The following is a 24,543-nucleotide window of genomic DNA, read 5'->3' on the forward strand; positions in this document are numbered from 1 at the left end:
CACTCCTCGTCAGAGTAAAGTCGCATTCGATTTCTTCATCTTCGATGGCCTTTTTGATCGCCCACATATTGTCAACCTCGAATCGAGCCACTTCTGCCCCGGCTTCCCTCCCGGCGCGGGCCATGTGCTTTCCTATATGACCGTACATGTCTGGTCGGAGATGGCCCCCATTGCGTCCCGTGGCACCCGTACAAACCCCTCGAGCCTCGAGAAGAGTAATGGAGAAATTCTCCCCCGGGCTCTGCTTCAACAAGTGGTAAGCCGTGGCCACCCCAGCGTAGCCCCCTCCAATGATGACCACGTCGCTCCTTTCGGGGAGGTCTGGAGTCGATCTGTAGTCGCCCAGTTCATGGGGTTCTTTCAACCAAAACGACGTCAATGGGTTTTTGACGGGGAGAATGCAATGACCCGTCGAGTCGTCATGGGCGCCGACATCATCCTGAATTGCACTTGGGACCATGGCGGGAAAAGACTACTGACCTCGCTAAGACCCTCGATTTTATGCGGCGATGAAAGATAAAGACGACGCTGAACTCACACCGGACGATGGTGTTGCCACAAGAAATTCAAGCGAATTGGGCGCGGCCAGAATGCACCTTTATCGAGGTGAGATAACATTCCTTTTCGACGGGGTTTCAAGCTTTCCGTTGCCCTCAAGCAATGATGAGCATGTTGAGGGCACTGTGGCTCACGTGAGGCCAGTTTATTCCAGTGCTCGATGCTATCTATCGGTTGCTGTTAAAAACAATCTCCAGCTCAGCAACGATGCACCATGGCCGAAGTGGTGGGGACCTTGGTCTGGTCAGACCGGCACAATGTCAGTTGCCGGTCCCACTTACCGTCAAGGCCTCGTGAAGCTTGTCAAGGCTGGTTTGGTAGGGACTTGGGTGCGGATGTTCACGACTTTGCTCACGAGATGACATTCCCCTTGAGAAGGTTCCTTTGGATCTTCTGATAAGCCCATGTGCTTCACGAGGTCAAACCCTATCGTTCAAATTCTACACATTGGACCATTTAAATATATATATCGAGTGTTGTCAGGGTTTCTCGTTGGCTTTTGTTCGCCCAGAGAGTCGACACAGCGCAACATATCCCAACTGTTATTTGTACCAGCCACATTGCGATTACTCCGACTGGCCCGCTGACAGACCACCTGTAAAACATGTCGACCAAGAAGAAGCACGTCGTGTTCGACATCGTGGGTACCTGCGTCTCGTTTGATGCCTACTACGACTGCATTGACCAGGTTCTCGGGGCCCGACTACGGCAGCACTGCATCACTCCCAAGCACTTTGGATTCACGTGGCAGACGCTCGCGGAGCTCGAGTTCACATTCTTGTCGATATCGGAGCGCCACAAGCCATATCAATCCGTGCTCCGGTCGATGTTCTATCGGTCGCTATGGTTTGCGGGCATCACGGACCCTCGCTCCTTTGCTACCGAGGAAGAGTGCGAACGCTGTGTGCAGGGCTACTCGAGTCTTCAACTGCGGCCTGGTTGCTTCGAGTCCTTCCAGATATTACGTGACGCCGGATTCACGGTGTGGTGCTTCACGACGGGCGACATTCAACGCGTTCGGGGCTACTTCGAACGCGCCGGGGTCCACATGCCCCTGGAGAACTTCATCAGCTGTGATAGCACCGGGGTGGTGAAGCCTCGCCCAGCCTCATATCGATCCGTGCTCGACAAGTTGGGTGTAGATGATGAGAAGTGGTTCGCGGCCGCACACATGTGGGATGTGTCGGCGGCCGTCAAGGCAGGGTTTCAGGGGGCCTATTGCACTATCTACGAAAAGGAGCCGTGCCTCGAGATGGCTGGTGTGGACATGCGAGTCATCGCAGACACACTCCCCAAGATGGCGCAAGGCATCGTCGGGGCCTAGTTGGGTCCGTTTGCATAGAGGTCAGGCTGACGCCGTAGCGACTACACGTTCCTGCAAGCATCAGAATAATATTGGCACTCGCCTGTGCTCTTTCTTCATCGTGTAAGCATTAACTCGAAGAGCTAGAACCTTGGACAAGGTCATCTAAGATAGCCATTCCATCCTAAAGCCGGGGAGGGATCGTCTGCGCGCGGTCCTTCCAGACGGTCCCAAACTCCTTTTCGAGAGGGCTCTCTGAGCTGCTTAGTCGCTCTCTCGTAGACTTCAAGACAGAGGGCAATTTCGTCTCTTCGTATCGGGTCTCATGCCTGACCATCCGGGCCAGGCCTTCACTTGCCAAAAAGATGTAAGGCATACCTCGACCTGAGAACCCTGCAATGATGTATTGCCCAGGCTTGGTCGGAACTTCACCAACATGGGGCATAAAATCAGATGTGTAGCCCATCACTATCTCGGTCATTGATCAGCCTTCGTGTCACCTGCCCGGTTACTCAGCAATGATGACTTACCGCCGGTCCAAACTCTCTCGGTAGACGCTCCGCTGGCCTCCCAGCCCCTAAAGTGTCGCTGCATGTAGCCGTCAAAGTACCTTTCCGAGTCCGGTACCATACGTTCATTGTCGCTAACGGAATTGAACCATCGATCTTGATGGTGTAAAAAGGTCTGCCGGGCACCGCCCACCACGATACTGCCGTCTGCCCGCGGGATCAAGTAATCGTAGTTGGCACCACCGAAACGCAGACTATAAGTGTTAGGGAGATGGGGCGAATAGTTGCCGTTTGGTGTCGTGATGTGGCTACATACTCCCCGGACGGGAACTATTTTTCGATGGTACTGAGGCAGCAATGAGGCAGTGTAGCCATTCGTGGCAAATATGACCTTCCGTGCTTTGATGTCTCCTCGAGTGGTTGAAACAGTCCAAAAATCGGCGCTGTCCCTACTTGGGGAGACTTTCACCACCGGGGTGTGGGCGTAGGCTTGGAGGCCTTGGTTAATAAGACGCTCTAGTAGGCCCAACACCAGTAGCTTTGGAGTCAGGTGTGCTGCCGTGAAGCTGAAGCAACATTGTGCTCCTTTGACACCCGATATCTACGACATTCGCCACCGGACGTTAGCTAACGTTCTGAACGTATATGGTCTCCCATTCGGCAGGGGCTCAGGAACTTACCCGCTCAGCGTCTGACTTACCCGTGTAAGAGACATCCCTCAAGTCGAAGTAACCATCGTTGAGCATTCTCTGGTACGCCTCGTACGTCTGAGCGGCGTGATCTGGATCGAGGTAGACATCAAGTGCCCGAGTCAAGTGAAAGTCGCACTCCAAGCCTTCTCGATCCACCAACTCTTTCACGGCCCAAACTTGCGAGCTCTCGAAGAGTTGTAGCTCCGCTGCCTGCCTCGTGCCATAGAGCCTTTCGTACTTTGGAGCGCTATAGTACGTGTCCGGTTTGATGTGACCTCCATTCCTGCCTGTCGCACCTGAACAGTGAGCTCGTGCTTCAAGAAGCACTATCGACCAGGGATCCGGGTCATCCTTCAAGATGTGGTATGCTGTAGAAACACCAGCGAAACCTGAACCGACAATCAACACGTCACACTGTCCTGGTAATTCAATTGTGGACTGGTAGTCGTCCAGAGGATGAGGCGAGGCCGTCCACACGGAGGGTGCTGGATCCTTGACGGGAAACTGGCTGGGCGCCATGTTTGGGAGCGAAACTGAATACTGTCCGCTACCTGGATCGTAAGTAGGCCAAAGACTTGCGAGGTAGGCTGTTTACCTTGCATCCAGCAAGCGATAGGGGTGGGTATGTTATGCCAAGCACGATAACTGGTCCTTCTGCATGCAAAGACGAGAGCGAATGAATGGCGTTACCGAGACCGGCAAATCTGATCCGGTCCCGCCATCCGGATCACCCATGTTAACAGCATTCGCCTAACAAAGTTGGCACCGACTCCATCTTAAGGATCGTCTTCGACAGCTGTTGACCGTGAACAAGAGCTGCACACCTTTCACGTCAGCCTCCGGCTGGATGTGGCCCGTGTGGTTGAGTTACACTGTATCCCGGGTTCCATGCTTGGGCCGTTGGCACCGGCAAGAAAGTCATGTTATCAAATGGCGGTGCGCATTCCTTATCTCTAGACAATAGTCGTAGACTCGTAAGGCCAGGGTGCGTTGGTCCGGATCCTGGTGGTGTTCATGACGACGTTTCCCACTTACCACAGGTAAGAACTCTAGGCTGCATGACGGTGGCCGTGATAGCACCCGGCCGGGACGCTCTGCACCATCACCAGTGGAGGAGGTAACTATGACAAGGCGGGCATGGCATTCGGGTTCAGTATATGATACATTCGACAAGACTCTCCTTTCCCGAGGATATCGTGGTCACAAGTCCAAAATCGTCTCCTTTCCTAGCTTTGCATGTCTTTGATACAGAGGAAGAGGCCGTCAGACTAGCTAATGGCACAAACATTTGGCATTGCCTCATACCTGTTCCCCCAAGGATGCGGACAGGGTGTGGCGACTCCTGAAAACCCTCGGGGCATGGTCTATCTCCACGACCCTCCACTGACGTGTTGTTGGCCAAGTATCCGGCAAGAGCTCTTGTGCAAGATCACCATGAGGCGGAATCATGGAAGCTGGCTACGAGGAAAAATGGGGGGAGGATGTGGCCATTGGTGAGTACCTGATCTTAAAGACAAGGACTCTGACGCTGGATCTGAGTGCAAATGCATCATAATACTCGAACATTGATCCTGCAAATTAGACCAGGTGCTGTGAGTGGACATTTGCGGGCGCCTGGGCACCTCCCGAGAGACTGTCCGATTGTTGTCCCATCTCTGGCCTGCGCAAGAAGAAAGACTCCCATTCAGGGCCCGCGACAAAATCATCGAGAAGTTGCCTTTCTGAGTGCATGTAGGGATCGGTAGATCCCGGAGATAGAGCATCTAGATGATAAAAAGGCGGAAATGCATAGGGTGGTTGATCGACATCTCGACCAAAGTCCGGTGTCTGGTCGCCGAAGGACGTACTCGTCTAGATTATGTCCACTGCCGATGACGAGTTCTCAACACCCAGCTTGGGGTCCCGGAGTGCATCTATCTCCGGGAACGTATTGGGCAAGTCGTTGCAAGTCTTTTGACCAGAAGGTGGTCGTGTGTGAGAGAGGTCTGCATTAGGGGTACCAAATGAAGTCCTCATTGTTGTTATCGCTAATCAATAATGGAACTCACCTGAGAACAAAACATGGCGTACTGATAAGGGACTCCAGTATTCCATAGAAATCAAGATAGTTACTGCAACGATGAGTGAAGAGCGCAATAATAAATCGATCGTAGGATGAGACGCTTCTAGAGACTGTTAAAGCGGCGCCGTCTGCGTGCGCAGTTGGACGGTTCTTTGAGCTTTTGCCAAGCAGAGTAAAAACTGCTCTAAACTCACCCCTAATTCGGAAGAGGTGATGCCGCCCTGTGCTCACCCCCGTCTCACCCGAATCGGGTGCGAACTCTGTGACTCACGTGATACAAGCATCTATCAGCTCCCTTTCCCGAGTCAGCCGTAGCAGAGAATAAGAGATGCTTTGCCGTAAGAAATGTATTGGATATTTTTTGACTGCTATTTTTTGTAGTAGGATTTCTCCACCCGCACCGTTGAGTCAGCCTTCCGCCATATTACACAAGGCTCGAAGCAATGATACCTACCTAAGCGCCTGGCAGCTGAATCGCTCGAGGCTGTGAAGATGTCTGCCGTTACTACAGCCTCGTGCTGCACTCACTTATACTCTATACCTCTTTCCCTTTGGCCCAGTGACAACAACAACAACATGGCTTGAATGCTATCGTAATCTGGTTGCTGAATACGACACGCGGGATAACGGCTTGACTGAGTTCCCTGTATAGCACTGTCTATCGTCTACCCGCCTAAAGTTATCAGGACGTCGCCTGCCCTCCAGTAAGTTCCTCGTAGGGACATGAAGCCTGTCCCGCTCTCCGTAGCCTCACCTCAGCATTGCGGGCCGTCCGCGGCCTTGGCGATGCCATCAACACCTGGACAGACCCAAAAAGTTGAATGCCTTCTGATTCAGAAGCACGTGGTCAAGAGTCATTCGCTGCGAATGCACCGCCTGGGCAGCCAAGAGGGAAAAGGGGTGGAGGCAAGTGGATTGGTGTTGCTGCAGGAAGAAATGAGACAACTGATCCAGTACTGTACACATCTTCAGATTGGCGACGTGGTCTGGCTATTCGACTTCTTGGCTGTTCTGAAGTACTGTGCAAAAGAACGATGTAAAATCACGATGCTCAATTGGCCTCAGTAGTGCAAAGTTGGTCACAGAAGAGCGTTATCACGACAGCATGAGTAATGATGCTTGCAATGATGGAATTGCAGTACGAAGGCTATCCAAGCCCAGTTGTGCGCCTGTGGTGGTGTGCTAATAAGACGAAACTTTTGCTGCTATGAAGTTCCTTAATTCCTTTCCAAGTTCGCATTGCTTGTTCAGGAGCCCTAAGGTTGACCTCAACCTTGGGTGTAGGTGGTGCACCTGCCTTTCTCCTAAATTCTCAGATTGCGTAGAGTGTACTGGTTTCGCGCCTTCCTTCTCACTTAGGTGCCGAGAAGTTATCCGCGTTTCGTTCCCTCTTACTCTTTCTTTCTTCTTTTCTTCTCTCCATACCGGTGTGCCTCGATGAGGAAAAAAAGAACAGGGTGAGGTTCGTCACCGCAAGGTGGCTACCTATGGCCTGAAATCTTCACTACATTGCTTATACCGAGAGGACAAACACACCAGCCCAGCCCGCGTCGCGCGTGGACCTCGGTGAACCCGACTGGGAGAGTGGCACCAATTTTTGGCTCTTTTTTGCTCCGCAAAGGACAGACACCTTCTCGTGGTGCGGAGTGTCAGTAGCCAGCATGCTGGTGAAGCCAAGATCTGTCCAAAGCCTCCTGTTGACTCTTCAACACATCATTATTGGTCAATCCCCAATCTCATCCCGTCCGAGTATCCGTTCAGCAGCTCCTTCCTTTGTGAAACTTTGCTGACATTCGAGTCTAGGTTGTGGGCTCCATGCATCGTCAATTCCTGCATCTAATTAGCAACTAGAGTCAAGGGTATGTACTTAACGTCTCGCCAGGAATAAACCCTCAGACAGATCCCAAGCGATGAGACGAGTGTCTTCAAGGTTAATGCCGATATCATTTTGGGTGGGCAACGTGTGGACACAAAGCAATTCCCTCTATTCTCAACAGGGAGAAGAGCTGGTGACAGGGTGGAGCTGCTATCAGACAACTGGAATACCTGTGTAAGTGTGACAAGTCTGAAGACCTTGCACATAGCAATGGACAGTTCTCACACAAATAAACTACGATACATACGGTGCTCTTGGCTCCGTCTTCTCTCCTCTACTCTTCTTTTCGTGTCCGTCTTCTAGGATGATCTACCTGGGAAGGTCCATGAGACGGATCGTGAAGATTAAGGTGTATAGCTCTACCGCGTATAGTAATTGTCGTCCGAAATCGAAAAAGGAAAACAATTCAAACAATGATTCGGAGTAGGCTGGTGAGAGTTGTGTTCCCATACACAACTGCTAAATGGTTGCCTAGCGTTCTGCCAGTGGGGGCGAAGACGAAGACGGGGAGGCCTCTTGGCGGTACCCGCGCCAAGCCGCGCCTAGGGAGCTTGCAGCTATTTAAGCAAGGGTTCATCCTCTCCTCAACCCTTTCTCCTCTCCAAGCAAAAGCTGTAGTGAGGACTTCAGGTAACGCCCTGTTCTCTTCGAGGGACTGTGATGAATTGTGTGCTCAAACAATCGTGAACCTAGACCTGCACCCGACCGCTGCCGTTTAGGTCAGTGGATCTGGGAGCAGTGTAAAACAATGTGTTTTCGAGCTAATTTCTGAGTCCCGTATCTACTTTCTGCAAATGGCGAGTTGATGACGACGGTTATAGATTCTCATCATGAGCAAGGATCCAGGGCAATTTACATGGCGCTTTTTGAGTCACGACCGGGTGGGCAATGAACGTGTCATATACTAGTTTTGAGAAGAAACTCGTGACAGTGGAAAAAGCAGTGCATTACAGAAACAGGCGTTCTTTATCACTTTCATAGGGTAGAATAGCGTTCATCTTCCACTTGCTTTCCAACTTTCAGCCAGCGGCCAATCTAGGGCACCTCCGACAGGCAGCAGCTTAGTCAGAAAAGTGGCCTCAAACAACTCCCTCACTAAGGTGATATTTGCAAATCTAATCCTAGGGATCGATTTGTGCATGTCTGGTTTAGGAATACCCCGCGATTTGCCGTTCTAGTGTGGAATCTGTCCTGGGACAACGAGCCTGGGACAATGAGATCTCCAGGACGTTCCACCTAGGCTGCGGGGGGGATCACAGGACACCTGCTGCGACGGGACGCCTGTCCCATCTACCCGGCCCATAACTGATGTCCTAACCATTGGCCTGAACACGAGCAAGGACCAGTTCGTCCGCCGCGAGTTCCTGTTGACACAGCTCATGGCGGTGCTGGAGGTGACTAGAGTACGTGATTCATGGTGGGAGAGGGATTACATTCTGCTAGAGGAGGAGGAGGAAAGCTAGCGGCCTGAGAGGTCGGGAAGGGGGGTGTTGTACTCTATTGGCTAGGAGGGAGTGTCTGTCTAAGCGAGGGGACGAGAAAGTGGTCGAAAGTCGAAGAGGCGTCAGAGAGGGAAAGGGTCACGCGCTGCCATATTTGGGTCCTGGCTGGCGCTGCATGCGGTGGAGCAGGTTCAGGATGAAGGGTGAGTGTGAAGGTAAATCCTAGAGGGGCAGGTGAGTGGTTATAAAAGCGGCACGCTCGGGGTGAGTCGCACGTGAACTCAGAGCAGTTTCTACTTTGCTTTGGCTGCCAAGGAGCCCGCGAAATTCTTCTCCAAATTTCAAGGCCGGAATTTCTTCCAGCATGAGAATTTCTGCGGCAGCGTTAATGTAGCTTGCGTCCACCAAAGCACACCACAGTATTCTTTTAGGACACATCTTAGCGATCAATATTCGAAGGACTGTATTCTTAGTCGAGTCAGCGGTCTACATACCGACGCCTGGCCGTTTGAGCGTCAATTAAAAATGGCCGACTATCTCCTCCACGAAGGCCCGATGGGCTACTCCATCTTCAAGGTCGCACACCAGCAAGATACCGTGGGCAATAGGTTGAAGGAAGTGCAAGACAGTGTGCAAGATCTCGCGCGATTCGGAAAAATGGTCGATCTGGTCAGCTTTCTACCGTTTGAGTATGCGGGTCCTTCTGTGGGAAGTGTCAAGCCATCACTAACCTTCTAAGGAATGGAAAACAAGCGCTTGAAGAGCTCCATGACATCTCCGAGGGCATTGCGTCCGACTACCTGAAATCCTTCCTCGAGCTCAATCTCCCAAAAGCCGGAAAGAAGAACAAAGTCACCCTGGGTGTTTCGGACAAGATCCTGGCCAGCAGTATCAAGACCGCGTTTCCCAGCCTTGAATGTGAAACTGGCGATACAAGCGAGGTAGTTCAAGACATGCTGAGAGGGCTTAGACTGCACTCTGAGAAACTTCTCAAGCAACTTCGGGAAGGTGACACTGCAACGGCACAGCTTGGTCTGGGTCATGCGTACTCAAGAGCCAAGGTCAAGTTCTCCGTTCAGAAGAACGACAACCACATCATTCAAGCCATCGCCATTCTAGACCAGCTTGACAAGGCGATCAACACATTTTCCATGCGTGTGCGAGAATGGTACTCGTGGCATTTCCCCGAGTTAGTCAAGATCGTTTCGGAAAACAACAAATACGCACAGGTCGCTTTGTTCGTCAAGGACAAGAGGACCCTGTCTGATGAAAGCTTGCACGATCTCGCTGCAGTGGTTGACGACGACGAGGACGTCGCAAAGAGTATCATTGACGCCGCAAAGACAAGTATGGGTCAAGAAATCTCGGTGTCCGACATGGAAAATGTTACACTTTTTGCTGAGCGTGTTGTCAGCCTTGCAAAGTACAGAAAGACACTCTACAGCTACTTGGTTTCCAAGATGAGCGTGGTAGCGCCAAACCTAGCAGCCCTGATTGGAGAGGTTGTCGGTGCGCGGCTGATCTCACATGCTGGTAGTTTGACGAATCTCTCCAAGTACCCAGCCTCGACCGTGCAGATCTTGGGTGCCGAGAAGGCTCTTTTCAGAGCCCTGAAGACAAAAGGCAACACGCCGAAATATGGTCTTCTCTACCATTCCTCATACATTGGCCGCGCCGGACAGAAGAACAAGGGCAGGATATCTCGCTTCTTGGCCAACAAATGCTCCATTGCTTCTAGAATCGACAACTTCTCCGAGACACCGTCAACAGTATATGGGCAGGCACTCAAGAAGCAAGTCGAAGAGCGACTTGACTTCTATGCTTCAGGAGCTCAGCCCACGAAAAATGAAGTTGCAATGGTATGTGACGTGCGCCTCTACCGATATGCGTAAGCTAATGATTTTGTACAGAAATCCGCAATGGACAAAATCCTTGCAGACATGGACATAGATGAGCCATCCAAAGCTGATGTCGAGATGTTTGACGCAGAGCCTACTGCTGTACAAAAGCAGGAAAAGAAGAAGAAGGATAAGGACAGCAAGGAGAAGAAGAAAGACAAGAAGCGAAAGTCTGAAGGCGGCGAGGTTGACGGCGAGGAGAAGAAAAAGAAGCGCAAGTCTATGGACACGGATGGTGAAGTGGGAGAGAAGAAAAAGAAGAAGAAGTCCAAGTCAGAATAACGGACGAAATGAGATTATGCGCATGGCGTTGGTAGGAAATGGTTGCTATGTTGGTTTCGCTGGATGGTGTTTTGTACATGGGCAAGAATCCAGACATGAATCAAAGGTGTACAAGTAGAAGTCCATAAACAATACCTAAGGGCATCGCTACTTGCTCACGACGTGCACACCCGACCCATCGTAGCTTCTTTCCAATTTGTGAGTTAAAGTCGGCGCAGTTCTCAATATTTTCCTCATGGCTTTTCCATCCCGCCGTTCTTGTTAAGACCAAATTCTGATAGATTTTCTATCGCAGCACGGACCGCCAATCAAGACCATGCTTCACCGATGAGAGCAGGATGAGCTGGTATGGTTCCGGTGATTAACTTTCGATTTCTTAATCGAATGGCCAGGTTGAACATGGTTGTCGATCTTACGTCGCCTTCATCTACCTTGATAGGTTAAGTCCCTCTCTATCACAGATCGAAGGTGATTCAGTTCTCGCAGTCTACCGCCGTACCCCACACTTCTACTACGAATATGGCATCAGCTTCAGCTTCACCGAAAAGAAAGCGTGAGCAAGATCACCATCGGGAAACAAGAGGTCCTCTTTCCCAACAACTGTTGACACCCGATGTCGACGAGCAGGAGACTGGAAGTCCACGGACGAAAGTCGCTAGGAAATTCGACGACTTGGACATTGACAATGACCTGCTCACACTGCAGCATGATCGCACATCATCATCCCCGCGACCGTGTCAAGCACCGCAACTGTCTGGCCTTACTGCAAGCTTGACCGACGGTATGCGAATGGATCTATCATCAAAGACTAGAATGCCGCCGCAGTCGCCTTCAAAAGCATCTCTAGCGGCGAAGGGAGAATCACAAAGCACATCAACAGCACCATTAGCTACAACTTCAAGGTCAGGATCCCCGCCACTAGCAAAAGAACTATCAGACCAGTTCTGGCACGACTCTGAAATTACTGGACATGACCCTGATGATCCCGATGATGATCTCTATGGCATCAACGGGGTTGGTTTTCGCCCAACGCCTGCTATCGCATGGTCCAGATCGCGACGGAGGAAACAACAACTGGAGGAGTATAAAAATCGAGAGGCACGCGAAGCGAGGCAACAGAGAAGTGAGAGGAGAAAACGCTTCATAAGCGATAGAGAGGATGTGCCGTCTCTTGATAACTCTCCACGCAAAAGTGTCCGCGTCCATTTTGAGGATGGTTGATTTTCCCAGGACACCCGCGATGAAACAGTCTTCAAAATATTCGAGATATTCCAACGTTCAGATGCGCTAACTGCGTCCAGCAGCAAATAGTGTACATTATCATCCCAGAACGCCTGCAGATGCATGATAAGCAAGACAGTAATTTTTCTCACCAGAACTTGTACCATCTCTGGCTCTGCTTTTTCAGAGCTTCCTCCTCTTCTTTCGCTTTTGCTTCTGCGGCAGCTCTTTCTCGGGCTTTCTTCTCTTGTAACATTTTCATTCCAATAACAGCTTGAGCAATGCCTCGCTGCTCCTCCCTTCGTCTACGTTCGCACCAGGCGTACATGCCACTAGCTGTGAGCACAAACCCCCCGACTGCCCAGTTGGAGGTCACCAACATAGACGAAAGTCCTATCATTGTGTCAGACTTGAGATCCAGCAATAGCCTCATGTTACTGCCAAATACCTTTTAAAATAAATCGCAAGCCTCCAACTCCGCCCCCAGCAGCGATGCCGACCAGCAAGGAATCTCTCGCACAAGGTGTCTGATACCAGGCTGGGCCTTTACCTTGATACGAGAATTTGAATGCATCCTTCCAAGACACCTCTGCCGGTCTGCCGCCAGCTGAATTGTATGTACCTCCGGGCATTTCATTTGCAGGATCTGACGGGCTCCCGAGCGCATCCCACATCTTCTGGGCTTGAGATTTAGGGATGTCGTGTCGTCGCTTTGGACGGCGCGCGGGCTGCGCTGGGTCATCTGGAGTCACATTTTGTTCTTCTCGTGTATCGTCGGCCATGGTGGTTGTGATGGTGTTGACCTAGCATCAACTGCGCCTGGAAATCTCATGATCATTGAATCGTTGCCCAAGATCTTTAAGTGGAGAGATTTTATGGCCGATGTTTAACCGATTTTTCGCGGATGCTTTACGCGATCGACGCGTCTTTCGAACGCGACCCCCAAAACGTCCAATTCCTCGTCCACATACTCCGTATCAACGTTGGACAACTGCGCATTTAGCGATCACCATACATATGCATTTCGAGGCGAAGTACTTCAGCACAGACAGCATGAGAAAAAGCTTTCTCTCGCAACACATGTCATAGAACAACCGCTATACGTTTCACTTGATCTCGAGTCTCCCTACAATGCCTGTCAGGAAACCCAGCAGATACGGCTCCAATGTCAGATTTTCCAAAGCCTCCTCTCGAAATCAACGAACAAAAACAATAGACTCTGCATCTTTGCGCGACACAGAAGCAACGTCCCAAGATGAGAAGTTCCAGGCAATTCGGCTGGCAAACAGCATCGACGAGTCAATGGGCTTCCCTAGATATGACTCGGGCAAGAGAAGAGTAGGATGGCTATACAACATGCATAGTACGGTCATTGAAGATCCGAAAGTACCAGGAGGCAGAGCTGGCGTCGACTTCTATTTTATTGGTGAAGATGAGGAGAACTTTAAGGCCACTGTCGAGTACGACCCGTATTTCTTACTGGCTGTGAAACGAGGAAGAGAGGCAGAAGTCGAAGAATGGTGCAAGAGAATGTTTGAAGGCCTTGTCAAGTCGGTAGCTCGGGTCACCAAGGAGGATCTGAAGATGCCCAACCACCTCCTAGGCTATAAGCGTACATTCCTGCGGTTGAACTTCGCCAATGTCACAGACCTGCTGGCGGTGCGAAAGTCAGTCCTGCCCATCGCCGAGAAGAATAAAGAAAAGGTCAACGCCATGGATACTTATGCGGAAGTCGCCAGCGCGACAGCTGGATTCGATGTTTACGACGAGGAGCAGCTGAACGACATCCATACCAACGGGATCGCCGAAGCCAGTGACTTTATTGTCGATATTCGTGAATACGACGTTCCTTATCATGTTCGAGTGACGATTGATGAGGATATCCGACTCGGAAAGTGGTATACGGTGGATGCGAAACACGGCTCGGTCAAACTGACGTGCCTGGAAGATCGTTTGCAGCGTGCGGATCCAGTTGTGCTTGCATTTGATATTGAAACGACAAAATTACCGCTCAAATTCCCAGATTCCCTCATTGACCAGATTATGATGATTTCATACATGATCGATGGTCAAGGTTTCCTCATCACGAACAGAGAAATCGTCTCGGAAGACATTTCAGACTTTGATTACACCCCGAAAGAAGAGTACGAAGGGCCTTTCATGATCTTCAACGAACCGAATGAACGAGCACTCATTGAGAGATTTTTCTCACACATCAAAGAGGCACGACCGAATGTCATTGCAACATACAACGGTGACTTCTTCGATTGGCCCTTCGTGGAAGCGAGAGCCAGTGTTTTAGGTATCGATATGTATGCGGAGATTGGCTTCCGAAAGAACAGTGAAGACATCTACCAGAGTGACTACTGTGCACACTTGGATTGCTTCGCTTGGGTCAATCGAGATAGTTATCTACCTCAAGGAAGTCGAGGTTTGAAAGCTGTCACCGTTGCAAAACTTGGTTATGACCCGGATGAGCTCGACCCAGAGTTGATGACACCTTATGCCAATGAACACCCGCAAATCCTGGCCGAATACTCAGTTTCCGATGCAGTCGCGACCTATTACCTATACATGAAATATGTACACCCTTTTATCTTCTCACTTTGCACAATTCTTCCGCTCAATCCAGACGACACTCTTCGGAAAGGAACTGGTACTCTTTGCGAGATGTTGCTTATGGTTCAAGCATACCATAAAAACATCGTCCTCCCGAACAAGCATAAAGAACCGAGAGAAGCATTCTGGGAAGGCCACCTGCTCGAGTCAGAGACCTATGTTGGTGGGCACGTCGAGAGTATTGAGGCGGGCGTATTTCGTGCAGATATTCCCGTCAACTTTGCTATTGATCCTGCAGCTATTGACGAACTTTTACGAGACCTCGATGCAGCTTTAAAGTTTTGCATAACGGTCGAAGAGAAGAAGAACCTTGACGACATTACGAATTACGATGAAGTACGAGCACAAATTTCTGAAAAGTTGAACAGTTTAAAGACCACACCCCACAGAAACGAACGTCCGCTAATATATCACCTGGACGTGGCTTCCATGTATCCTAATATCATGACCACAAACAGATTGCAACCCGATTCGATGATATCCGAGTCTGATTGTGCGGCTTGTGATTTCAACCGACCTGGTAAAACCTGTGACAGACGATTACCATGGGCATGGCGAGGCGAGTTTTTGCCTACGAAACGTGATGAATACAACATGATTCGAAGAGCCATGGTCAACGAGACATTTCCAGGCAAACATGCGAAATCGATGAGAAGAACATTCCAGGAGTTGAGTTTGGACGAGCAAGCGTCGGCAGTACGAAACAGACTCCAAGAATATTCAAAGAAGATCTACCACAAGATTCACGATTCCAAAACGATTGAACGTGAAGCTATCATTTGCCAACGTGAGAATCCGTTCTACGTGGACACAGTGCGAGACTTCCGAGACCGCCGGTACGATTTCAAAGGAAAGCAGAAAGTCTGGAAAGGAAAAACGGAAGCCTTGAAATCGTCCGGGGCTTCTGCGACGGAGATAGAGGAGGCCAAAAAGATGATCGTGCTGTTCGACTCGCTGCAACTGGCTCATAAGGTCATTCTTAACTCTTTCTATGGCTACGTGATGCGCAAGGGTTCAAGATGGTATTCTTTGGAGATGGCGGGCGTCACTTGCCTGACGGGTGCTCACATTATCCAAATGGCTCGAGAACTTGTCGAACGTATTGGTCGACCGCTGGAATTGGACACTGATGGTATCTGGTGCATGCTTCCCGCTACATTTCCAGAGAATGTTGTGTTTACTCTCAAGAATGGAAAGAAGATGGCCGTGTCGTACCCGTGTGTGATGCTCAACCATTTGGTGCATGCTTCATACACAAACCATCAATACCAGACCTTGACAGACCCGACTATATTCAAATACGAAACCCACAGCGACAATTCGATCTTCTTCGAAGTTGACGGGCCTTATAAAGCCATGATCCTACCCACATCTAAAGAAGAAGACAAGAACTTGAAGAAGCGGTACGCCGTGTTCAACCATGATGGCAGTCTTGCTGAACTAAAAGGGTTTGAAGTCAAGAGAAGAGGAGAATTGAAGCTCATCAAAATATTCCAGACTCAAATCTTCAAGTTCTTTCTGGAAGGCACCACGCTGGCAGAGACATACGCTGCTGTTGCCCGTGTTGCAAACCGATGGCTCGACGTGCTTCACCAACATGGATCGACGCTTGCTGACGAAGAGCTGATCGACTTGATTTGTGAAAACAAGAGCATGACCAAAACCTTGGAGGAATATGGAGCTCAGAAGTCTACCTCAATCACTACTGCGAAACGCCTGGCTGAGTTCTTGGGTGAACAAATGATCAAGGATAAAGGGCTGAACTGTAAATACATTATTTCAGCGAAGCCGAGAAACACCCCCGTGACTGAGAGAGCCATTCCTGTCGCTATTTTCTCAGCAGATGAAAACGTAAAGAGATTTTTCTTGCGAAAATGGCTCAAAGAGGACCCGGGAGATATGGATCCTCGAACAGTCATTGATTGGGACTACTATCTCGAGCGCTTAGGTTCTGTCATCCAAAAGCTCATCTCTATCCCAGCAGCTCTTCAAAAGATAAGAAACCCTGTGCCTCGGGTTGCTCATCCTGAATGGCTGCAGAAGCGTATCACAGCCAAGGATGATAAATTCAAACAGAAGAAGATGAGTGACCTCTTCGAAAAGAAACCTCTTGGGGAGAGATCGGTGAATCTTCTCGACCATCGTCTTCCACCAACAGGTGATATTGAGGATGCACTAGATGCAGAATTCAAGACACCAGTACAACTCACCAAACAGTCGAAGCGAAAATCCCCAGATACTACCAATCAGACTGTTATTGATCCATATGCAACCCTACCGGCGGATGCCCCTGCTGCGGATGAGGACTACAGTGGCTGGCTACAACATCAAAAACAGAAATGGAAGATCCAGAAGCAAGCAAGAGCCAGAAGGCGTCAGCTGTTTGGTGAAAAACCAAACTCTGCAATGGATTCAATCGGCAGCTTTTTCCGGAATCAAGCAGAGATGCTCTACATCAATACCTGGCAAATACTCCAACTTCGACAAGGTGAATCGCCTGGAGAGGTCAAGGCATTTGTTTTGATTGGGAAGAAAATCCATCCCTTGGATATAAAGGTCCAACGAACCTTGTATCTTAATCTGAAGGGCGAGGAGTTACCTAACGTCGAGATTCCAGGGTGTGAGGTGGAGAAAGTCAATCATGCCTTGCCAAATGGCCACCCTTCAATTCACCTGTTTCAGTTGAGCATGTCTGAAGACACCTACTTGCGGGAAGCTGAATCTGTCTCATTGCTGTGTAACCACCCGAGCGTCGAAGGTGTCTACGAACGACAACTGCCTCTTTTCATGCGTGCTATGCTCAAGTTAGGCAACATGTGCTCTTTCGACGAGAGCCAAAAAGGCGTCCTCGGCAAAGGCCTGGAACAAGGCTTTGATCTTTCATCACTCCTGAGAAGCAATTCACATTCGACTTATCTGGAAGATCTCAGTGCGTTTGGCTATGTCTACTTCTATCACATCACGTCAGGAGATAGAACCGTCTTTGCGTTGTTCTCATCATCCAGATCGGAAGCGCACATTATCATTCTGAGCCGAACACGTGATGCTCAACTTCCGAACGCTGACAAGATTTATGCAGAGCAGTACCGGCAAAAGACTGCAGAAGAGGCTTTGGTGGACAGTGTTCTCGAATACCAGGCTAGTCTACATTTCAAAGTGTCGCAAGTGACCACCAGACGAAAAGCTCATCTAGAACTGGGCGAGATTCTCAAGAAATGGCGGTCGGAAGAGTCGAAGCCAACCGTGATTTTGATGCAGTCCACTTCGAGCAAACAGTTGTCGCATGACATTCGTATAGTGCGAGACTATCCCATATTATCTTTACCCAGCGAGCATGCAGATGTTGACCTCCCTCCTCTTGGCTGGCAAGCTCATGCATTCAAGCAGCTTATTTCACATTACCTGAGTGCTGCAGGATGGTTGGCACATTTGACTGAGCTGGCACGGTATGGAGACGTGCCTTTGTGCAACCTGGAGAAGGACGATCCACGTTTCTTGATCGACTTGGCTTATGCGCGCCGGCTTAAGAGAAGCAACGTCGTCTTATGGTGGTCAGAACAGCCACGTCCGGATCACGCTGGCCATGAGCGTGACGATATCATTGGGCCATTGACCGAAGTGGTCGAAATGCCTTCGATTAATAATCCAGGGGCCTATACTTCGGTCTGTGTGGATGTGTCTGTTCAGAATTTGGCAATCAATACACTGTTGACGTCGTCGATCATCAATGATCTTGAAGGGTCGGCAGATTCGGTTGCTTTCAATCCTGCCGCTGATGATGAACTCTCTGGTGGTGGCATCTCAAGGTCCAATGGTGGGTTCGCCCAAGCTGCTTTGGATGTGCTTCGAGACATGGTCAAATCATGGTGGGCCGAAGCGTGCCAGGGCAATAGACTTGCAGATGTCATGGTCCAACACCTGGTACGCTGGGTCGAGGCCCCTGCTTCATGTTTGTACGACCGTCATTTGCACTACTATGTGCAAATGATGTCGAAGAAGGCTATGCAGCAGCTCATCACAGACTTCCGCCGCGTAGGCTCGCATGTTGTGTTTGCGAGTCCCACGAGACTCCTTTTGCAAACGTCGAAACAGGAGGTTGAGAACGCGTACGCTTATTCTCAGTACATCCTGAAATCGATCAAGCAGAAGCCACTATTCCATTTCCTTGGGCTCGGAGTCAAGGATTACTGGGACGTCCTTGTCTGGTACGACGCGTACAACTATGGAGGCAAGGGTACTTCGGCAATCACAGAGCAGACGAACACGTCGAACCTTGAAACCGTCGTCCACTGGCAACTCTCACAGTTTCTCCCGCTCTCGCTACAACCTGTGTTTGAGGATTGGGTCATTACCTTCATCGAAGTGATGCAAAATTTGAAACGACCTACGATCGAGTCTGGCGATTCATCCACTCCCCGAGCGACCCAACTACCTTCCGCGTTCATCAGTCTGACCGAGGATCCAACGAGCACCGAAGTCACGACAGTACTACAGGATGACTTTTCCAAGCCTTTGAAGAAACAAATCAATGCCCTGATCCGACGACAACGTGAAGAACTCTTGCACCCAGAACTCGCAAGCGACTGGTCATTCCCCAACTTGCCAGGCGGCACACTCGAATCTACAGACGCACGACACCCTCGGGATCCCGTGCTCGAGCTCGTCAAGTCACTCATGCAGATTGTATCGTTGTCCAAGCCACTCCAGCTCGAAGCACGGTTGTTGCGAAAGGAGCTCCTCACGCTCTTTGACGTCCGCGAGTTCGGACAGGAAGCACGCTTCGAGAACCCCAGTGCCAGTCTGCGATTCGACAATCTGGTCTGTGACACGTGTACGATGACGCGAGACTTGGATCTTTGCCGCGACGAGGACGTGTTGCCTGACGAGCAGGCCGGCGCCAACAGACCGTGGACCTGCCTCGCTTGCCAGAGTGAGTTTAGCAAGATCGCGCTCGAGGAGACGTTGATCGCTCGCGTCCAGGCGAGTTTGCTGGGTTGGCAGGTGCAGGATCTCAAGTGTAAAAAGTGTGGCACGCTGCAAGGCGACGACGCCGTCTTCAGCGACCACTGTGCGTGTGGGGGGGAGTGGGTGGGTGTTTTGGACCGAAGGGAAATCAGGAAGAAGGTGAATGTTTTGGAGCGGGTGAGTTCGGCGTACGGGTTGAGAATGTTGGCTAGTGTGGTCGAAGGAGTCAAGGCGATGTGTTTGATGTCGTAGTGACAACAACTGACTCACCGTGACGAGGTATGAAAGGTTTTTTTGGATTTGATGATGTGTATGGTGTTTGTGCGTGTTGTGGAGTACTCTGTGGATGTGTACGTGTCTATGTATATACGAGTACAAGTCCTTGCGTTTGGGGTTGTTGCTTTGATTTCATACTATTTCAAGATGATGAAGAATCTCATGGAAATACTCCTCGTCATAAAGCCGACATGTCTGCATTGTCATTCATGTACTTCTAATACGTTGCACCCAGGGTATGCAACCTTGATTGTTTATCTGCAAATGACAGCGAAGCCGTTCCTTTCTTTCAAGTCTTATATTCTCATACATGGCGAAGACGATGACGACGACGACGACAGCCTTTTGTTGACGCTGTGGAAAAGTTTCCAGGCGACACTCCAACCCCCAAAGGCCATGGTGAGGCCGGTAAAGACGATCAAGGGACCGTACTCGGTGCCGTAGGCCGCGACGCCCAGTCCTCCTCCTCCTCCTCCGCTGCTTTCGCCGGCGGCGGCGACGAGTTTCTCCCCGGCCTTCAGGAGGCCGACGCCGGCGACACCGCCAACGACGTAGCCCACGCCGCGGGCCCCGTTGAGCATGCCAAAGACGACGCCGGAGTCAAGGGCCTGGTTCCGGGCGGCCGCCTCCCTCTCGAGCTGCTTGCAGACGCCGCCGAAGGTGGAGCTGTACCCGCTGGCGAAGAAGCCAAACACCACGCTGAAGAGGGCCAGGGCGGTCATCGACCCACGCCGAGCCGCCAGGCCCCAGAGCAACCAGACGCTCAGGGCCGAGGTGACGCTGGACAGGGCCGTCGTGGTGGTCGCGGACAGCGGGCAGAACCGGTTGTCGCTCAGATAGCCGAAAAAGGAACTCGACAGGATACCGGGAATGTTGAACAGGGTGAGCAACAACGTGGCCGAGGTCGTGGAGAGTCGGGCTTCCTCGTGGGCGTAACTGTTGACATAGGTCTGGGGGATGCCGTAACCAGAAGACTGGAGGACCGTGGCGACGACGTAAATGTGGAACGTCCGGTAGGTGAGAAAGTGCCACGCCGTGCGGCGGGGTCGATGATGACGAGCTTGTGTCGCTGAACGACGACGACCACCACCACTCGTACCGTGAGAATCTTCACCTTCTTCTTCTTCATCTTCGTCTTCTCGGGTCTGGAGACGGGAGGTGTGTTGACGAGAATGAATCCCCGACGCGGCGGTGTCGGGAGGCAACAAGAACATCGCGACCACGCTCGTACAGGTGATGATGGCCGTCCAGATCCGCATGGTGTTTCGGAACCCGTACGAGTCGAGCAATCCACGCAGGAGGAACGGACAGGTCGAGCCCACGACGTTTTTGGACGAAAAGATGACCCCGTAGGCGAGAGCTCGGTTGTCGATGGTGAAACTTTCGCCCAGGGACAGGGTCGTGGGACTGTACAACAGCGCGGACCCGAGGGCGGCCAGGACCCCCTGCGTGGCCACGAGGTGCCACGACCGCGTGCTGAACGAGGACAGGATGAAACTGAGCGTCGTGAGGGCGACCCCGAGGTAAGACACGGCGCGTCGCAAGTGCGCCCATCTTCGACTGAGTCCCGCGAACAAAAATGGCATGCAGAGGTAGATGATACCGTTGGACGTCGTACCTATCACCCCCGTGCCCGAGGGTGACCCGGAAAGTGGCCAGGAGGAGGTGTAAAAGTCTTGGAATAAACCGTAGGTCATTGGGAAGCCTAATTCTCGCCAGACGGCAGAGTCAGAGTCGGGCTCATCTCTGGTAAAATGTGTCTCTCAAGGTTGACCCCCCATGCACTCTGAGGTCTCGAGACGGTCGAGGACACGTATTGAACAAAAACATGGATCAAAATGCAAGACCTGGTTGTCGCTGGGTGATTAGAGGGGAAAAACTCACCCCATATTGGAAGTTGAAGAAGAGCATTCCCAGCAATCACCCTCGCTTTACCCCCGTTGGACAATCTTGTGGACGGTGGGGGTGGAGGTGTATCGATGTCCCGGTCCTCAATTGCAACGACCTCCTCGTTGTCGGCATTCTGACTCGTCGTTCCTGCTTCGATGATGCCTGTCGGTATGGGGGAGGACGAAGGCGGTTGCTGGCGGAGGTCGATCGAGTTTGAAGGTGCCATGGTTGCGGTGTACACACGCACTTGATGTTCTGTGATATGCCCGAAAGGTCAAGACATTGAGCCTTACAGGTGATATTTATGATACACACACCTTCCCACAGGCAGATAACAGTAAAACGAGTCAAATACTTGTAATTGTATCCGTGACACGATCAAAATGTTCAGTATCCACGGTTGATGGGATGTTACATCATTGGTCAATATTTATCCGGTTGCGGCAATTGGGCACGCGACATCGGGGGCATCGGGGGAGATAGTCAAAGGGCGTATGAATATTCCCAACGACGACGATCATATTGCCATGACGAGTGTTGAGAGGGACATGATTGAAGAGGATCATGACTTTGACATCATTGGTAGTACCAGTACTTGTATCGACGTAGAATTGCTTGAAGCGTCCACGGTATGCACTGGCACACAAACATCAAAAACATAGTAGCGTACGAATATATCTCACCACCAGATTGCTGGTTGGTTACTTGGTTTTCCTTGCATATCTCATAGTCAGCCACTTCCGAATGGCACCATGACCGACACGTTTCTTCTCATATCCGAGGAGTCTTGACCCGACAAGTTGTGTAACAACAGCTTACTCATACTGAACGTCATGAACCCTTCTACGCCATGTCTGCTTTGAAGCTATTGACCGAGTCGTCATCGCGACACTCACGTCGTTGTGAATGATGGCTGACTTGCTTAGATGAGCTCTTGTGAGGACTTGGTTGATTTCGAATAAGAGGACTGCGTTCGTCGGGGGCGATATTAGATGCCGTATGCGACAGGATCGATGTTTGACGAGAACGAGATGTCCAGGTGGTCACAGTGTTCCAACCTTCAAACTCGGGGGCCGCTGAACAATGCTGTTTACCCTCTTTGGCCAACTTGCGATCTCTGACCGCGAAACAAATAGCCATCACGATGAGAACGATTTGCATAGTCCCCACCAAGACATATACAATCCAGGCACTCCAGTCCTTGAGCCCGACCCGAATCATTATGTTGATTCCAAAGATCCACTTGTACTGTCAAAGGTGTCAATGAATGGTGGAAAGTTTTGCTAGGGGTTGTGTGTCACAACATACCGGAGCCATCAGACAAAGAGACGTCGGACTGAGACTTCCGAGATGCTCCAGATGCCATGTTGTTCGGACCTGTGGTACCCACTGGACACATGCAAAGCAAGCCACGGCATTACCCAAGATATTAGCCCACGTCTGTGCAACCCACGGAAAGCGATGCAGGATCATGGCCGAGATCAAGAGAATTGTCATGGCGAAGCTGCATGCTGCGAGGAGGACTGCGATCGCTCGTTTTGCTCGGCGGAACGTTCGATCTGGACCGGAGATGGATGCACGGCGTCCTTGGATCTCTGCTTCGGCTTCTTCCTCGGAGTAATAAACGTACTTGAAGAGGCTGTTCAAAAGACTTGTCAGCCAAGAGAGATGCCGATGCAAGTGGTGGGATCTTTCTCACACAACCCAAAAACAGGCGATGCCGAAGATGACTTGAAGCATGCCGAGAAGGCCACTGATACAAGCGAAGCGGGAACTGGTCCTGCAACAACCCATTTCAACGGCACTGGACGGTAGCATCATGATGTTGCCCACTGCACAAACCCCGGAGAGGGACCATAGAAGGATGTAATAGGTTGACAAGCCTTCTGCCGACCTGCGGGAGACTATACGGGCCCATTGTGGAAGGTAACAGATGAGTAGCCAGCCCATTAATGAGCTGCGGTGTGGTGTCAGTCATGGTGATTGTCGTAGAGTTAACTCAAACGAACGAAGACAGCAACGTACCATGAGACGACAAATTGCGGAATGGACGGCTGAGCCAGGTGCTTACATTGGAGGGGTTCATCTATCTGGAATTGATGGGGATTCATGTTGTCGATGTGGTCAAGACGGATGTGATATTGACCATGAATTGAAATCGAGGTGCCGGATCTTCTACTCTAGAAAGAACGACATTCAAACGGAAAAGACAATCTGAAAAATGGATCAGAAGAAGAGAGAAATTGTGTACAGAGGAAGCTGCAAGATGACGGAGGCGTTGTATGACATACGAGGCTCTGCGTTGTTTTGTATGCACGGAAGGGAGAGCCGAAGTGACAGTCTCAAGACCCTGATCATCTTGGTCGTTCCAGGAGAAGAAGATAGATATTTCACAGATGATAGCTGAATGGAACTTGTTCTTCCAGTGTACCGCACGCCTACCTTGAGAGGCCACTCGTCAATGACACGCATCGACACTCCTGTGGGGAGGTGTTTGAGAAGAATCATTTGATGGCTTTGAGATTCATATCCAGGTAGGTAGGCAAGTTCATCGCTCTCTCACAAAGAGACATCATCAGTACGACGTAAATGATGTTGATTGAAATGGCAACCGTGTGACAACTATTGAATAACACACAACAAGAAGTCGAATGTCATACGAAATTCAACATGTTTCTAGAACAGTAGCGACGATGACAAGGTCAGGACCAAAGAGCATGACGAGATGGCCGGTAAGTCGAGTTGTTTGTTTGGTGGTTGACTGTGTTGTGTACATATCGAAAGGAAGAAAAAGGAGACTGGAAAAAAAAGAAGCAAAGAAGCAACGGATAAATGGGTAGTTCCGTCCCGTCCTTTTCGAGTCGTTCCGGGCCTATTTACTGTACAATGTTTGTATGATGATAAAAGTAGGGAGTACCTGGAGTTCAGTACTGTAAGTACTCCGTAGTTC

At 50.6% G+C, this 24,543-nt stretch overlaps 7 protein-coding genes across 7 annotated transcripts; 3 read left to right on the forward strand and 4 right to left on the reverse strand.

The window, feature by feature from the left end:
• Nucleotides 1-1,913: 1,913 nt before the first annotated feature.
• PV06_08961 (uncharacterized protein) lies at nt 1,914-3,765 on the reverse strand. Its single transcript, XM_016410354.1, has 3 exons — nt 3,051-3,765; nt 2,392-2,971; nt 1,914-2,329 (listed from the first exon to the last, which is right to left on the reverse strand). Exons 1-3 carry the CDS (start codon nt 3,579-3,581, stop codon nt 2,046-2,048), a joined length of 1,395 nt encoding a protein of 464 aa, XP_016259376.1. The 5' UTR covers nt 3,582-3,765; the 3' UTR covers nt 1,914-2,045.
• Nucleotides 3,766-8,656: 4,891 nt separating this feature from the next.
• Nucleotides 8,657-10,791, forward strand: PV06_08962 (uncharacterized protein). Its single transcript, XM_016410355.1, has 3 exons — nt 8,657-9,131; nt 9,182-10,301; nt 10,353-10,791. The coding sequence occupies exons 1-3, from the start codon at nt 8,968-8,970 to the stop codon at nt 10,620-10,622; spliced, it is 1,554 nt and encodes a 517-aa protein (XP_016259377.1). The 5' UTR covers nt 8,657-8,967; the 3' UTR covers nt 10,623-10,791.
• Nucleotides 10,792-10,994: 203 nt separating this feature from the next.
• PV06_08963 (uncharacterized protein) lies at nt 10,995-11,895 on the forward strand. The gene has a single exon (XM_016410356.1). The coding sequence runs from the start codon at nt 11,142-11,144 to the stop codon at nt 11,841-11,843; it is 702 nt and encodes a 233-aa protein (XP_016259378.1). The 5' UTR covers nt 10,995-11,141; the 3' UTR covers nt 11,844-11,895.
• Nucleotides 11,647-12,657, reverse strand: PV06_08964 (uncharacterized protein). The gene is made up of 2 exons (XM_016410357.1): nt 12,292-12,657; nt 11,647-12,236 (listed from the first exon to the last, which is right to left on the reverse strand). The coding sequence occupies exons 1-2, from the start codon at nt 12,623-12,625 to the stop codon at nt 11,992-11,994; spliced, it is 579 nt and encodes a 192-aa protein (XP_016259379.1). The 5' UTR covers nt 12,626-12,657; the 3' UTR covers nt 11,647-11,991.
• Nucleotides 12,658-12,974: 317 nt separating this feature from the next.
• PV06_08965 (DNA polymerase epsilon catalytic subunit A) lies at nt 12,975-19,873 on the forward strand (the record flags this gene model as incomplete). Its single annotated transcript, XM_016410358.1, has 1 exon — nt 12,975-19,873. One exon carries the CDS (start codon nt 12,975-12,977, stop codon nt 19,677-19,679), a length of 6,705 nt encoding a protein of 2,234 aa, XP_016259380.1. The 3' UTR covers nt 19,680-19,873.
• Nucleotides 19,605-21,967, reverse strand: PV06_08966 (uncharacterized protein). The gene is made up of 2 exons (XM_016410359.1): nt 21,588-21,967; nt 19,605-21,408 (listed from the first exon to the last, which is right to left on the reverse strand). Exons 1-2 carry the CDS (start codon nt 21,817-21,819, stop codon nt 20,000-20,002), a joined length of 1,641 nt encoding a protein of 546 aa, XP_016259381.1. The 5' UTR covers nt 21,820-21,967; the 3' UTR covers nt 19,605-19,999.
• Nucleotides 21,968-22,436: 469 nt separating this feature from the next.
• On the reverse strand, nt 22,437-23,704 carry PV06_08967 (uncharacterized protein; the record flags this gene model as incomplete). The annotated part of the gene is made up of 4 exons (XM_016410360.1): nt 22,437-22,841; nt 22,902-23,232; nt 23,293-23,550; nt 23,619-23,704. 4 exons carry the CDS (start codon nt 23,702-23,704, stop codon nt 22,437-22,439), a joined length of 1,080 nt encoding a protein of 359 aa, XP_016259382.1.
• Nucleotides 23,705-24,543: the final 839 nt, after the last annotated feature.

Source organism: Exophiala oligosperma, assembly GCF_000835515.1.
Source record: "Exophiala oligosperma strain CBS 72588 unplaced genomic scaffold supercont1.9, whole genome shotgun sequence".
NCBI classification, from domain to species: Eukaryota; Fungi; Ascomycota; class Eurotiomycetes; order Chaetothyriales; family Herpotrichiellaceae; genus Exophiala; species Exophiala oligosperma.